The sequence below is a fragment of the Phyllopteryx taeniolatus genome, chromosome 15, assembly GCF_024500385.1.
Source record: "Phyllopteryx taeniolatus isolate TA_2022b chromosome 15, UOR_Ptae_1.2, whole genome shotgun sequence".
NCBI lineage: Eukaryota > Metazoa > Chordata > Actinopteri > Syngnathiformes > Syngnathidae > Phyllopteryx > Phyllopteryx taeniolatus.
In genome coordinates this window covers 20,036,957-20,050,696 of record NC_084516.1, presented here as the reverse complement: position 1 = coordinate 20,050,696, position 13,740 = coordinate 20,036,957, and the positions used below count along the sequence as shown (strand labels likewise).

Genomic DNA, 13,740 nt, shown 5'->3' with positions numbered 1-13,740 from the left:
CGACTGGTGTTTCCATTACATACTTTGAAAAACAACAGCTTTACCATGCAGTGTAATTTTGTCACTCCCCAAATTTGGGGTAAGTTGCAGAAGTGTTGGCTGTGCATATGGCAACATCCCGATTTTATAGTCACAAGTGTTAAAGTCAGCTTAGCGAAAAGCTTCTTCATTCAGTCATTTTAGTGGATAAAGCAAATGTTTCCGTAAGGGCCTATGCATGCATGTTTTTTTTTTTTTTTTTTTTACTTAAAAATTGAAATCTTGGCGTGTGTGTGCACTCCCATTGATCATGAGGTCGAATGTGATCTGTTACTTCTGAACACAGCCGCATGCCAGTTTTAAGAGGGAGTACATCATTTTGCAACCAGATTTAATTCATTTTGCAACCAGATTTAAAGAAAAAAAAAATAGATTAGATTTGAACTTTACAGTTCAAACAGAATATCTCTTTCAACGGCGACCTGGCCAAGAAGGCAGCAAGTTAAACCCCAAGTCCAAGTCAATCCCATTCAAGTTTATTTCAGTTTATTTACACCTCCCCTCTCCAAAAGACACACAAATAAATCAGTTGAGTTGTACAAATTCCAGGTCATATTAATGGTGGAAAAAGTTTGCGAATGATTGATCTTCTTTTACAACACAAACACCTGGCATTTGAACAGGGGTGTGTCGACCTTTTCTAGCCACTGCAGCCTTGTTGCTGTTTTTGCAATCTGCCTAGTGACCCTACAGTATTGTGCTGTTTAACAAGTCAAAACAATATAGTAGAAGACAATTTCTTGGAGCTGAATTTCCCTTAATTTGTTATTTTACCAAGATTTCCATCCAGCCATCCATTTTCTGTACCGCTTCTCCTCACGAGGGTCGCGGGCGTGCTGGAGCCTATCCCAGCTGTCTTCGGCCGAGAGGAGGGGCACACCCTGAACCGGTCGCCAGCCAGTCGTAGGGCACAAACCATGATTCGCACTCACATTCGCACCTACGAGCAATTTTAGAGTTGTATGTTAACCTAGCGCGCATGTTTTGGGGATGTGGGAGGAAACTGGAGTACCCGGAGAAGCTCCCCCTGAGATATAGCGGGCCAGAGCATATGGAGATCATACAGTAGTAGCGCATACGATCACGTGAGATCTTACAAGTCATTTACCCTAACTCATTGCATATTCCCAGAATACTGGAACATTTAGAACAAATGAACTTTGATGGCCAGGTGGAACACAGGCCTATAGGGGAGCAATTTAAGCAAATGAGGAACAAGTGAGTCAGATGAGAGCTGTGCCAGCAAAAAAAAAAAAGGATGATTTATTGATGGTTTGGGAATTGTTATTCTTAACTAACTTCCTTGACTCGAGCAGTTTAGTTGACACAATAACCTAAAAAAACAACAGACAAAAAACCTAAACATACTTACAATATACAGTCGGTCTTTGGCTACTTGACTCGTACTGTATGTTCTTCATTGTACAGGAACGATGCGGCCAATTCAGAAACTCAAAACTGTGTCCAACAAGTGAGGATTTAGTTTAATGAAGTAAATAATGATTACAATATGTTTGGAAAACTGTATGCGCTGTAAGACTGTAGGTCAATGTGAGGCGAATGAAGGGCGAAGGTGGGTAAGAGGCCGAACAAGGTGCCCCAAGAGAAAACAAAGGCCCTTTCATGATCCCCAGTCAGGCAGCCTGCTCTGCTTGTCAAACTGACACTGGATCTCCTCTGGTCAAAGTCGCCCTAGCTTATCTTCTCCCAGTCTGTCAGACACCCCTATAGGTTTTCAAGGAAGGAGGACTTGGAATACCCTCTATGAACTAAGTACAGAGGAAACATAGTCATTAACCAATCAGGACTTGGTATATGGTCCTTTGTTACCCCTGAATTTTAGAACTTCTTCTGCCTTACCCAAGAATATCGGCGCAATTACTTCTTTTCTGTAACTCCGTAATATGTTTGTTTGCCTCTTCCTCTAACACTTCATATTTTATTTTGCGCTTGCAGTGCTCGCCCACATTTTCTACAGTGAAAACAAGCGCAAAACCTCTTTTAAATTCGGGATCTCAGGCCCGAAGTCGTTTTTTTCTGATAAGGTTAAAACTTCAAATCAGTTTAATGAGCATGACACAAATAGTGTTGTATATTTAAATGAGAAAAATGTCCTGTATAATCACACAGCATCGTAATGTACGCTGAATTCGGTATGTGCGAGTCCTCAAACATGAAGCAACAAATGGAGACCCCACATAATTGGCAAATATGTTCAATTGAAGAACTATGAAAGCAGATTCATACACATGTTCAACACAAGGTCATATTTGTGGTTTGCAAAAAAAATAAAAATTTTTATATATTTATATATTTAAATATATATATATTTTAAAATATATATATATATTTTAAAATATATATATATATTTTAAAATATATATATATATTTTAAAATATATATATATATATACATATTTTAAAATATATATATTTATAAATATATATATAAAAGAGAGAGAAAAAAAAAAGCATGTTCCAGCCTGTGTTACAAAAGTTGGATTAGAGGTTGGCCAATCAAATCATTCTTCGTTGCGCATCTGTCAAGACCATAGCTCTTTTGTTCCATTTACCCTCACGGAAGTCACCAGTACAGTATAACTTGCACAGACTTGCTGCTTAAGCCTAATACTTCAGATATTTCATTATTCAGTGCGTCTCCCAAATATTCCATGTACACAACGGAACATGTCATGAGAAGTCGACTGTAACTGAGCTGCTGTGAATTAATTCGGGTTGACTTGACATGGCAACAGGATGATCATTACACGGTCTGTGTGCAAATCTGAGCAGGGAAAAGAATGAAGGCAAATGTTGCCAGGCCACACCTGGACTGTGTTAATAGTTATTAGCGTGTGAGTCTGTATGGCCTCACTGGATGATTGCTTTAGGCAAGAACATCATCACACACACACACACACAATGAAAACTTGCTCCTAACAAAAGGCCTAATGAAATGGCAAGGTCCGTAAATCTAGCCAAGACACAGGTATGCAAACATTTTCAGACTGGCTGGGTCTTGCAGGCAGAAGTCGGCTGACCTGGAAAATGAGAGCAAAGGCCTAATGATTTAGGTCAGCGTTTGCCAAGTCCCCCTTTTTAAGTGAGAAAAATATCACGGCGAAAAATGCCACAAAATGTATGACGACTGAAATAATGATGATCTCGTCTCAATCTACAATTTTACTCAATCGGTCTGTTTAATTGAACACAAAGCTGATATACTTACAGGAAGCCATGACTTCTTCTCTTAATATGAATGGCAACAGGTGGATAACCAGATTTCTTGTTAGGGGTGCACATAAGCGGTGCAAAGGTGCCCATGCGCACTGAAAATATCAAAAGCGTACCAGATTAAAGTAGGTCACCGTGCATTTGCGTACCGAGCTCTTCTTTTTTTTTTTTTGGTAGTCGACAGGCCTCAAGTAGTGATGTGTCATTTGCAAAGACTTGTTCAAATGAAAGAATCTTTTGAATGAAGGCACTGAATGGAATCATTTGATGTACAAAATTATGAGAACCTTTTATATAACCTCCATCCATCTACTGGAGGAGCATTTTATTCCGTCACTGGCATAGACAGACGAGCAAAGATATACTGTATTTGTAATTAATAAATGTTACATTTCCCTTTGCACCCCTGATGATCTCTCACAGCACCCTGGTTTGGAATCAGTGATTTAGGAAAATACAAAGTGTCCAACGGTCTGGTGAAACAGTATGAATAATTTTAATTTGTCGAAAAGCATCCTGTCACCAGAAAATGCTAACCAGAAACTTGACTATATTCATGCGCAAAAGTTTGCGTGTCGTGTGACTTTCTGTTGAGACTCTGCTGATCCTGGCATTAATGCTGTCATTGTTTTTTTTTGTTTTTTTTTTACTCTGCAGGACCACCCGTGTTCCAAATCCCACTGTTGGTTAGGATCAAAGTGTGAACCCAAATCCCCAGTGGTGGTCTGGGAATAGAAGATTGTGAAGCATGCATGCCTGAGAGGTGGGGGACCTCAAAACACATTGAAAGATTTCTATGTACAAATTCAGATGGCCAGTGGCTAAAGGCCAAATAGTAGCAACTGGCCGGAGCCGTACAGATGACTCGGCTTGTGAATACAGCTGATGTCGCACCAGTAGCTGAGTCTACATTTCAACAAAATGACTACACTGCTCACGACTGATGCACAATACTTTGCAAAAGGAGGCCACAACTTGCTTTGTTGTCTGAACACACTTTTTCATGTCAAAATGAATGTTATAAAAAAAAAAGTATGTTCAGACAACAAAGCAAGAAACTGAAAAATTTCGCAGAGATTAAGTCGGCAGAAAAAAACTGCGAGGGTCGAAAAAAAACATTACGTTTCGGTAATGGCGTGGCTATCATCTCCCGGAGTCCCAATAGCACCGCCCATTTGTTTGTCATCCTCCATGAACCAGGAAGTAGCCTTCCAACTAATGTTCTTCTGTTCTATAATGACGTTTAGGTCCCGTGAAGCGCAGACATTTGAACTGCTAACAAAAGTGACGTAAAAATGAGCAGTGCCATAGTGTTTGTTTGTCCATGTGTTTTTTTTTAGTACGCAGGCAACTTTCGGGTTCATTGAGGTTGAATCCCAGATGGCCAATGCCATTCTGATTCTAGGACGAAGTGATATCCTAGTCAAATTCAATTCCTTCGATTACAACTTTATAGTCAGCAAATGTTACTCGGTTCATTTTTGGCCCATGTGTCAACCCTCTACGAAATGTGTGCGCTGTACTTCTTTACTCTGTCTAAATGACCACTATAAAAGAGTTAATTTAGGCAGAAAACATTGTTGGCCCAGGCCTTTTGCACGGTACTCTACTGTAAATATGTATCATCATTCATGTGTGACTCTCTGATGACATTCTGCAAACTAAAGAGAGAAAAAGACAAGATGGGGTCAAATTTAAAAATGAGCCAACAATCCCATTAGTGGGGGGGAAAAAAACCTGTAACTGATCATTTGTCATGTGAAACAGCAACCCACTGAAAATGACATGTCAAAATTGCAAAGCCCTTTTCCGAAAACTGAAGGACGCTTAAAGCAGAAGGCCTGTGTCTACATGCAGCAGAAATGATTTTGAATCCACGGGTAATTACATTTCAAACCCGCAGAATTGCATGTGATGTAATACAAGAGCAGTCAAATAAATTCTACATTTACAAAGAGCATGAGGCTCACTTTTAATCGGAACTCATTAAACACTGCACATAAATCATACAGTAGTTTGCTGTGGTGTTTGATTGCTGACTATCACACTGGTTGGTGATGGTACTGCAGAAGTTAAACATAATAATAATAATAATACAAATAGGCTCCAGCACGCCCGTGACCCGAGTGAGGACAAGTGGTGCAGAAAATGGATGGCTGCATGGAAATATGTTTCTAATAACGTGACTCTTGTGTATTGCTATAGTTGCACAACAAAATAGCTAATATTTCAAACAGATTGAGTTTGCACAGCGGCATCGATTTGACATTTGTGCATTTTGGGAAAAAAAAAAAAAACATTTACAATTTTTGACCACAACTGTCAATAACCAATTAATATACTGTATAAGGAAATTGTGTACATCCATCTAAAAAGTCTTTATTTGCCTTTAAAAGAAAAAGCATGCTCAATGTATGAAGGTATAAATGATGTTCATTTTATTTGTGTAAAAAGAAAAACTCAAACTTTAACGTGAAATTGTATTTTGTTAGTAAACGCCAGAACTGCACATAAATACAGAGAACATTCCATGTAAAACGTTTTGTTCTGCAGAACTTTCTCAGTTAATAGCAGCCATGAAAATGCCGTTAATTAGATGTACTTACTCGTTGCCGTCTTTGACCCTGCGCATAATGCCCATCCAAATCCGACAGCAAGCATCCCAGGAACAAACACCATCCAAGATGAGGGAACATGACTGCGGAGGATACGCTGCAGATCTGTTTGCACTTCAGCTGTGCTCCATTCATACCGACAAGCAGACTTGAGCACAAGAGGTTTATCCAGCGCTCAGCGAACACACCCACACAAGGTGCACACCCCTCTTCACTGGTGTCAACCATAGCTCTTTTATACAACATTGTTTTTTTTTTTTTTTTTTTTTTAAATTTACTTTTAAAGAACAAAAACTAATTTGGAAAGAAAAATGAACACCCTCCAAACACAACATCGCAATTGAATTATCTTAAGGTATTTTAAGCACACTGGAACTAATAACAATGATGCTGTCACAGCTGGAACAATTTACGATTCATTAGGAAAATGAGTGAACAAAAACCGCTCGGCTATTGTTATAATTGCTCAACATTTAAATCAACTAACCACACACCGACTGCTCGATTGGTGTACCGAAAGAATCGGACCAAATGTATGACTGCCCTTTCCAAAGAAAACCGACAGCAAGCCCAATGATGAGATCATGTGAGTTTTTCTTTCACTTTGCTCGAAGGCAAAGGCAAGAACAACTTCAAGGTACAGATATGGGGAGAACAAATCCACAGTACCCAGAGTCCAAGAACAAACCACATTAGAAGGAAATATTCACCTTGTATTCGCAAAGCTGGCCCAAAAAGAAGAGAACCCCCTGCTGTGAAAGTCTTGCCAAGGTCATCAGTAACCTGTCACAAGTCTGACTTCAAGTGTAACTGGGAGCTAAAAGATGTGTCCTAGTAGGAATACGATATAAATGAGCCAGAGCAGAGGAAGGTTGATTCGGGTTGAAAAGCTCATCCGTGCATGTTTGGGCATTGGCAAGGCAGACGGCAGGAACAATCGGCGCTCTCCATTGAACGCTCTACAACTACAACCAAGCGCAACCTCTCCCCTTAATGACTTCCAGATCTGTCTGCCACATGTAATAAAAGTCCATCCATCCGATGTCAACACTGCTTATCCCGGTTAGGGTCACGGGGTGCTGGAAACTGTCCCAGCTGACTTCGGGCGAAAGGCGAACTACACACTGAACCGGTCGCCAGTCAGTCAGAGACACGGACAACTATTTGCACAGTCACTGAGTGGGAACTGATCCCACAGTGCCCGCAACGGGTGAGTGTGCCACTACACCCTCAGGCGCTGAATTAAAGGTCCTCATTCAAACATTCTAAAGGGCACACACAACCTGCAATCAATTGCCTGTCCTTACGGATTTGAACTTTTATAGAATTTAAAGAACAATCATGAAAATATATTTTCAAGCAACGTAACCTGAAGTTGAATGTAATCGGTGTCAGAGTAGTGAATTTTTGTGACGGAGCCTGGTTAGAAGGTGTACGACTCAAATACAGGGAAGCAGGGAGGCAAGGCAGCAATCTCAAAAGAAAGTATTTATTTTCAAAAACACAAAAGGGGCAAAGCAGGCCGCCAGAAAACTCGAAATACGAAATGACACAGTCTCAAAAAACAAGGTTCGAAGGAGTGACGTGCCGAGTCACGGAGGGGGCGTTTCCACAAAGCACATGTTGAGGCTTGCTACATTTAGGGGCGGACGACGTCCGAAGCCACGCTGCCCGATTCGGGAAGCGCTTCCAGGGTTTGACAGTCATGCAGGCTCCATTCAAAAGGTGTGTGTTTTGTTTTTTTTAATATCGACTTGCGGTCAGCTCAGTTTGGCTAATAGAGTTTGGACAGAGCGAGTCACTCCTCGGAATCCTTGGAAAAAGGGTGCTGCCCTTTGCAACTCTCAACCTGGGGTATGGTGGTCACCTGAGCTCAAACCCCAAGCGGGACCTGCACCGCATAGGGAGGCTTATCAATTACCTTTCTTTATCAAAAACTGGGGAAAGTATTTGTGTTCACATAAAGCAAGGTTAAATTTCAAAAAAAAAATCGTGCTCTTAAATGAATCAACACAAAAATGATAAACTGTTATTTCTAAATAAGCACTTTCCAAATCCCAAAGCGATAGACAAACATTATACAACATGCCATACCAGTGACGATGAACATTTTAAGCACAGAGAATACATGAAAAAATATATGTTGGGAAATGACTTGGTCAAACATTGTTTTGTAATACATAGTCATTCGCAAGAGCCAAAAAGACACAAAAATGCAACGCAGCACACACTGCATGTTGTTGATACTGTGATTATGCACATGGCCAGCTGGTGGCTTCGTGTTCAATGGAGCATCAAGAAATGAACCAATACTCAAACCTGAAGTGGCTGAAGTGTTACAATAGTGATGGGATGACGATACCTCAAAGTGTATTGACACTGTGCCGCTCACTTCATGGCGAGCCCTGCGGTAGTTCTAAAATCATTGCAGGGAAACAAGAGGAAAATGAGATGGAAGAGCTTCCATGCTGCAAACCCAACATCAGCATGTGAAATGTTTCATTGCTAGTCCTTAAAATATCTTATTGTATAAGTTCAGCTGCTCAATTTGTTTGCAGAGTTGTTTATGAGAAGAGTTTAAAATTTGCTTAAAACCTTTTGTGTAAATGCTAAAATGAGTTTGCATGTAAAATACTCACTAATACTAACAGTGTTCAATCGTACAAAATAAAAAACTAAAAATGTGCATTTTTATGGAGGAACAGAAGTTTTTGAAGTGTCTTTGCACCAAGGCGGTTTCTCCTTTTAGACACCAAAAACTTTCCCAGGGTACGGGACGAAGCTGGCGAGCATGAAAATGCGAGTGCGAGTTGATAAGCTTCAGGAGCTCCCCGAATGTCTCATTTGCAACAATGCTGAGTGGCTGACAGTCTCTGATGATCATGTTTACCACAGAAGCATCCACTGCTTGCTTGTTAGAAACTGCAAGCCAAAAGGAAATCTTTCGTTAAATGCTTAAAAGGACTGGCATTTTAAAAAACACAAAGCCTTTTGTGTGTAATAAACCATTTTAAAAAATCTTTGGGTGAGAATTCCAACATTCTTCATTGCCACGCCCAGCTCTAATGCCCAAGCATTAGCGAAGTGCTCATATTGATGTAAGAGCTCTGTGGAGCAGAGCTGACACTTCGCTTACGATAAAATAAAACGTTAATTTATCTGACGACAATTCAAACCTCATACCAGAAAATAGTACAAACATTTCATTTAAAAAAACCAATAGTAAACAATGTCCAAAGGAGAAAAAGATTGACCTTGTATGGCATCAAAAGATCAATATTATTCCAGACTTGGGGAAACATTCTTGGAACGATCCAGGAAGTGAGTGGAACAAGGTGAGGGCAAGCAAAAATCCCCCAAATCCGCAACATGGCGACACAGTTTGGCGCGGCACATCCAAACGACACACTTCCCGTATCGGTCGCATGATTATTATTATTATTTTTTTTGTTTTTTTTCTTAACACGATACACGCCACACCAATACTGGGTCTCCGTCGTGTGCTCTCGGCACAGCGCTGACGCACCGGTGTTGTTCGTCCCATCACTATGTCACAATGCTTCGTGAAGCTTCATCTCGCCATCACGAGTTCAAAGCAACTAAGAAACACTAGGAGTACACTCGCAACATAAAACAACATGAGCATAGAAAGAGGATTTATAACAACAGCATATGACATTGACAATGCACCGACAAGAAGCAAAAGCAAGCGGGGAACGAGGAACACCTGGACGAGACACGAGTGGCTGGAGGGTGCTGACTTGTTGACACAAGGTGGAGGGCTGACGAGAAGAGATAAAAACCCAAGACATGAACAACATGGGACACAAAACTAAATCTAATCTAAGCCATGACAGTCAGAACGCACCCTGGTCTATCACTAACCTATGCTAACACAGAAGTTATGAAAAACATTTCTAGACCGTATAAATCAAACATTACAATAAAAATAAAAACATGTACGGCAGTAACTGAGCATGCGTTCTTGTGCCGCGTGACCGCATTCTTAAAAAAGACCGCAAAATAGTTCATTGCAAAGCCGTTCCTAATCTCAAAGTGTCGTATGTCGGTGCCTTGTAAACCAAGGACCCCCTGAAATTTTCTATGTGACCCGCCTACAAAGGGTCCTGCATAGTTGAAAATCACTGTTCTTGAATTCTTGTTCTTATAAAAGCCCTCTCATGTTCTGTGCAGTGCTTCTACAAATGTTGGAAAAGTCAAAAGGTGATACCGTAACACATTTTATTCATGACGAAACAAGATTTTGATAAGTGAGTCACTCATAGTGCTTCACAGTAGCGTAGTGGTTAAAAATGTCTGCCTCATAGTTCTAAGGTTCTGGGTTAGGATCATGGGTCAAGCTTTCCTGTATGGAGTTTGCATGTTCTGCCTGTGCTTGCGTGGGTTTTCTGCACGTACTCTGGCCTCCTCGCGCATTCCAAAGACATGCATGTTAAGTTCATTGAAGACTTGCGGTTTTCCAACGGTGTGAATATGAGTGTGAATGCTTGTTTGTCTCTGCCCTGTGATTGGCTGACCACTAGTTCAGGGTGTACTAAAGTCAACAGGGATAGGCTCCAGGTCTCAGCTTGCTCTTATATTATATATATGTATTCAATATCCAATGTTTCTATTAATTACTACTTAATTTATGTTTACTACAGTGACTTCAAACCAATTTGAAACTTTTAACACAGTGTGGATATTCACCCCAGCAAAAATACATTTTACAAAATTATTCTGTGCTGCTGAAACCAGCTAAAGACTTGTTTTTCTTTGAATTCATCTTCTATATTTCTCTACAAATCTTAAATCGCTCCTTTTTTTTTTTTGAATTATCCAAGCTTTAGCTTCTGTCAACAACCCACACTACCTGTCATACTTTGTCATTGAAGGGCCTTGTAGGTCATGATTTCACAATGAGAGCAGTTCAGAAGTTATTTCTAAATGGATGGGACTTGGCTCCACAAAGAACATTCTTAACAGAACAAAACTTTGGCATTTCAAGGCATTTCCTCTTTATAATATTTAACAAATATTTCTTTCGGATTGAGGACATGAGTGATTTTGGTGGTGTATGACTATAGCGCCAGAATTTACAATTGCCTTTTCATCATGAATGCCTTGGATTTATTTTTGGGGTCACTCTACTTCAGCTGTGCCTTTCTAGCAGAGCTGAGTATTATACGAACCAGGGGCGACATCTGGCCTGTCCACAGTCCCCGCCCAATCCTTGCAAGGTCATTATGCATTCCAAAAAAAAAAAAAAAAAAAAAAAAGCACTGGGCTTTTATTTTGGAAGCGGTGTTTTTAATTTCGAAAAGTTGTTTTGTGTGTTTTTGTGTGGGTGTTCCAAGCGAGCACGAGCAGTGCGTCCAACAACGATGACTTGTGTCCTCGTGCTCGCAACATTCTTCTTTCCTGCATGGTGAAGGCAAGAGGGGGACTTGCCCTGATAATGGTTTGGGAGTCCCAACAAGGAAGGGCTCATATGAGCCAGTGTTTGGTGCTCAAAATATTACCGCACTTGAAAATGTAGAAAAATCGATGCACACTGTTGAAATGGTTAACTTTTGTTAACATTAATTAAATAGTGATATAATGCTAACATGTTGCCATCTGATTGGATATATGTTTATTTCCTAATTGTAACATCTACAGAAGTAGCAGCTTATTGCAACAATACTATTCATTCCTTTGCAAAAAGATACATTCAAAACACAACTGAGGTTAGCATGTTTGTGTGGGATGAAATGGTATGACATGTTTAATGTCATTAGAGTATATAGATTCTAGTATTATCCACTTATTTTTAAAAACAAGAACAACAAAATGAAAGAATGTGCACCATTCACTTTCTACATGCTACTTTATGTATGTGTCTAAAAGTCAGACTTCACCCTTTCGATACTCACATCCACACGTTGAAGTCAGAGAGGAAACAATCACATACTAGTTGAATCGACTGCACTGCCTCTATGGCATTTTTGGAACTGTATTCTGAATTTCATTATTTTAAAATCATTCATAGTTATTCCATACGAGATTTTACACACCGACATAAGGATTTTTGTTTATGTTTTGGAAGGATTTGATGTAAAGTCGACAATGTTGTCCAGAGGTGGGTAGAGTAGCCAAATATTGTCAAATGTAGTCCTCACAACACTTGAGTAAGAGAAAAAAGTACACAGTGAAAAAAACTATTCAAGTACTGACTAAATGATGAGTAACTTGCATGAACATCAATAAAATAAAAATAACAACATAAAATGCGAATGTGCAAATTCTGATATTGCTGTGTGTACAGTGTGAGCGAGATTAGCGCGTACCTCAAGAGATGCATGTGTTACAGTTACTTGTGATTAAAAATACAGCTAATGTGGGGTAATATGCACAGCCAAAACAACAGCAAAACATCTGAAATTTACCGCAAGGTGTTTTCTCAAGTTAGAAATGGGCTGAAATGTCCACGGTTGGTCAGACAGTGCCAGACAAATACTACAATGCATGATAGCTGTTGTTTTTCTTCGTCTAAATGTAAACACGAGTCACGCGGCGTTGCCTTCACTGGTAACAACGACCTTCCCAACATGGTCGCCACATAGGCACATGGATTAGCTGGGCTCGTTTATCTAGTGTTAATCCCTATACCCGGGAAACCCAATAGAAGACGTCGTGTGAGGTCATGCGAGTTCCTTGTGTCGTTTGATTGGTGAACTCGACTTCAATGTCACTAGTGCTTAAAGTGGATTGGAGCAAACAGCGCCCAATGCGTAAGTCAAAGTCGAAGTCTAAGCAGATAGGTCGCACACGAAATAGTTGATAAATAAGCAATAATTGATAAATAAATGTAGCGAGCGGCATTTAGATCATTGTAACGGAGTGAAAGTACAGTTTCTTTTTAACATAAATACTCGAGAAAAGTACAATGTATGCAGTTTTAAAACGACTTCGACAAGTACAATTTATCCCAAATGCTACTTGAGTAAATGTAGTGCGTTACTACCCACCTCTGATGTTGTCAAAGTGACCACAATTCACATGAAGCAGCAAATGAAAGCGTCAGGCAAATATCAGATGCATGTGCACAAACATGGTCTTCATCCAGATTGTTTTTTAAATTCTCTACTAAGCTTGAGAATGGAACTTCGCTGGCAAAGCGTTATTCATTTTCATATTATCTTTTTCCATCCATCCGTTTTCTTTACCGCTTCTCCTCACTAGGGTCACGGGCGTGCTGGAGTCTATCCCAGCTTTCTTCGAGTACACCCCGAACTGGTCACAGGGCACAGATAAACAAACAACCATTTGCACTCACATTCACACCTACAGGCAATTTAGACCTACCATGCATTTTTGGGAATGTGGGAGGAAACCAACGCAGACGCGGGGAGAGCATGCAAACCACACACCGGCGAGGCCTGATTTGAATCCGTGTATCCAAAAAGTCAAGGATTGCAATTCAATTAGTTTCAACTATTGTAAATCAAATATTACTGGATAGCCAATGACATTTTAACATTGTTTCCCTCAGTGAAATGGGTTCAGTAGTTTTCCTAAAAATTCACAGAGGCAAGCACACGCATAACCAACAAATATTGCCTTACATAAATGCAATATGAAAAACCACGACAGGGGGCCTAGATACAAGCAAGCAGTGTCAAGGTTTCAAGCAAAAACTGTTGAAAGAGAGTAAGCCGCCTGCAACTGTCATGCAATAGTGAAAGAAGGTGTGCCAGCACATCTACTATACCTAAGCCTTCTTGTTGCTAGGAAACTCTTTGTATTCCCAAACATGAGGACTAAAAGAGAGGCAATAATACAAATAATTGCATCTCTCTCTTTTTAGGAA

General features: G+C 40.1%; 1 protein-coding gene across 8 annotated transcripts in view; it reads right to left on the bottom strand.

The window, feature by feature from the left end:
• si:ch211-196i2.1 (collagen alpha-1(I) chain) overlaps positions 1-13,740 on the bottom strand; it is a 144,478-nt gene that overhangs the window by 72,495 nt on the left and 58,243 nt on the right. Inside the window, exon 1 of one of the 8 annotated variants that reach the window (XM_061799043.1) lies at positions 5,880-6,040. The exons of 6 other annotated variants lie outside the window; for them this stretch is intronic. In XM_061799043.1, the coding sequence (XP_061655027.1) occupies positions 5,880-6,023 (144 nt within the window). In that variant the 5' untranslated portion in view covers positions 6,024-6,040. Of the gene's footprint in view, positions 1-5,879; positions 6,041-13,740 lie in introns of those variants that run through there. One more of the 8 variants, XM_061799046.1, reaches the window with a different exon arrangement.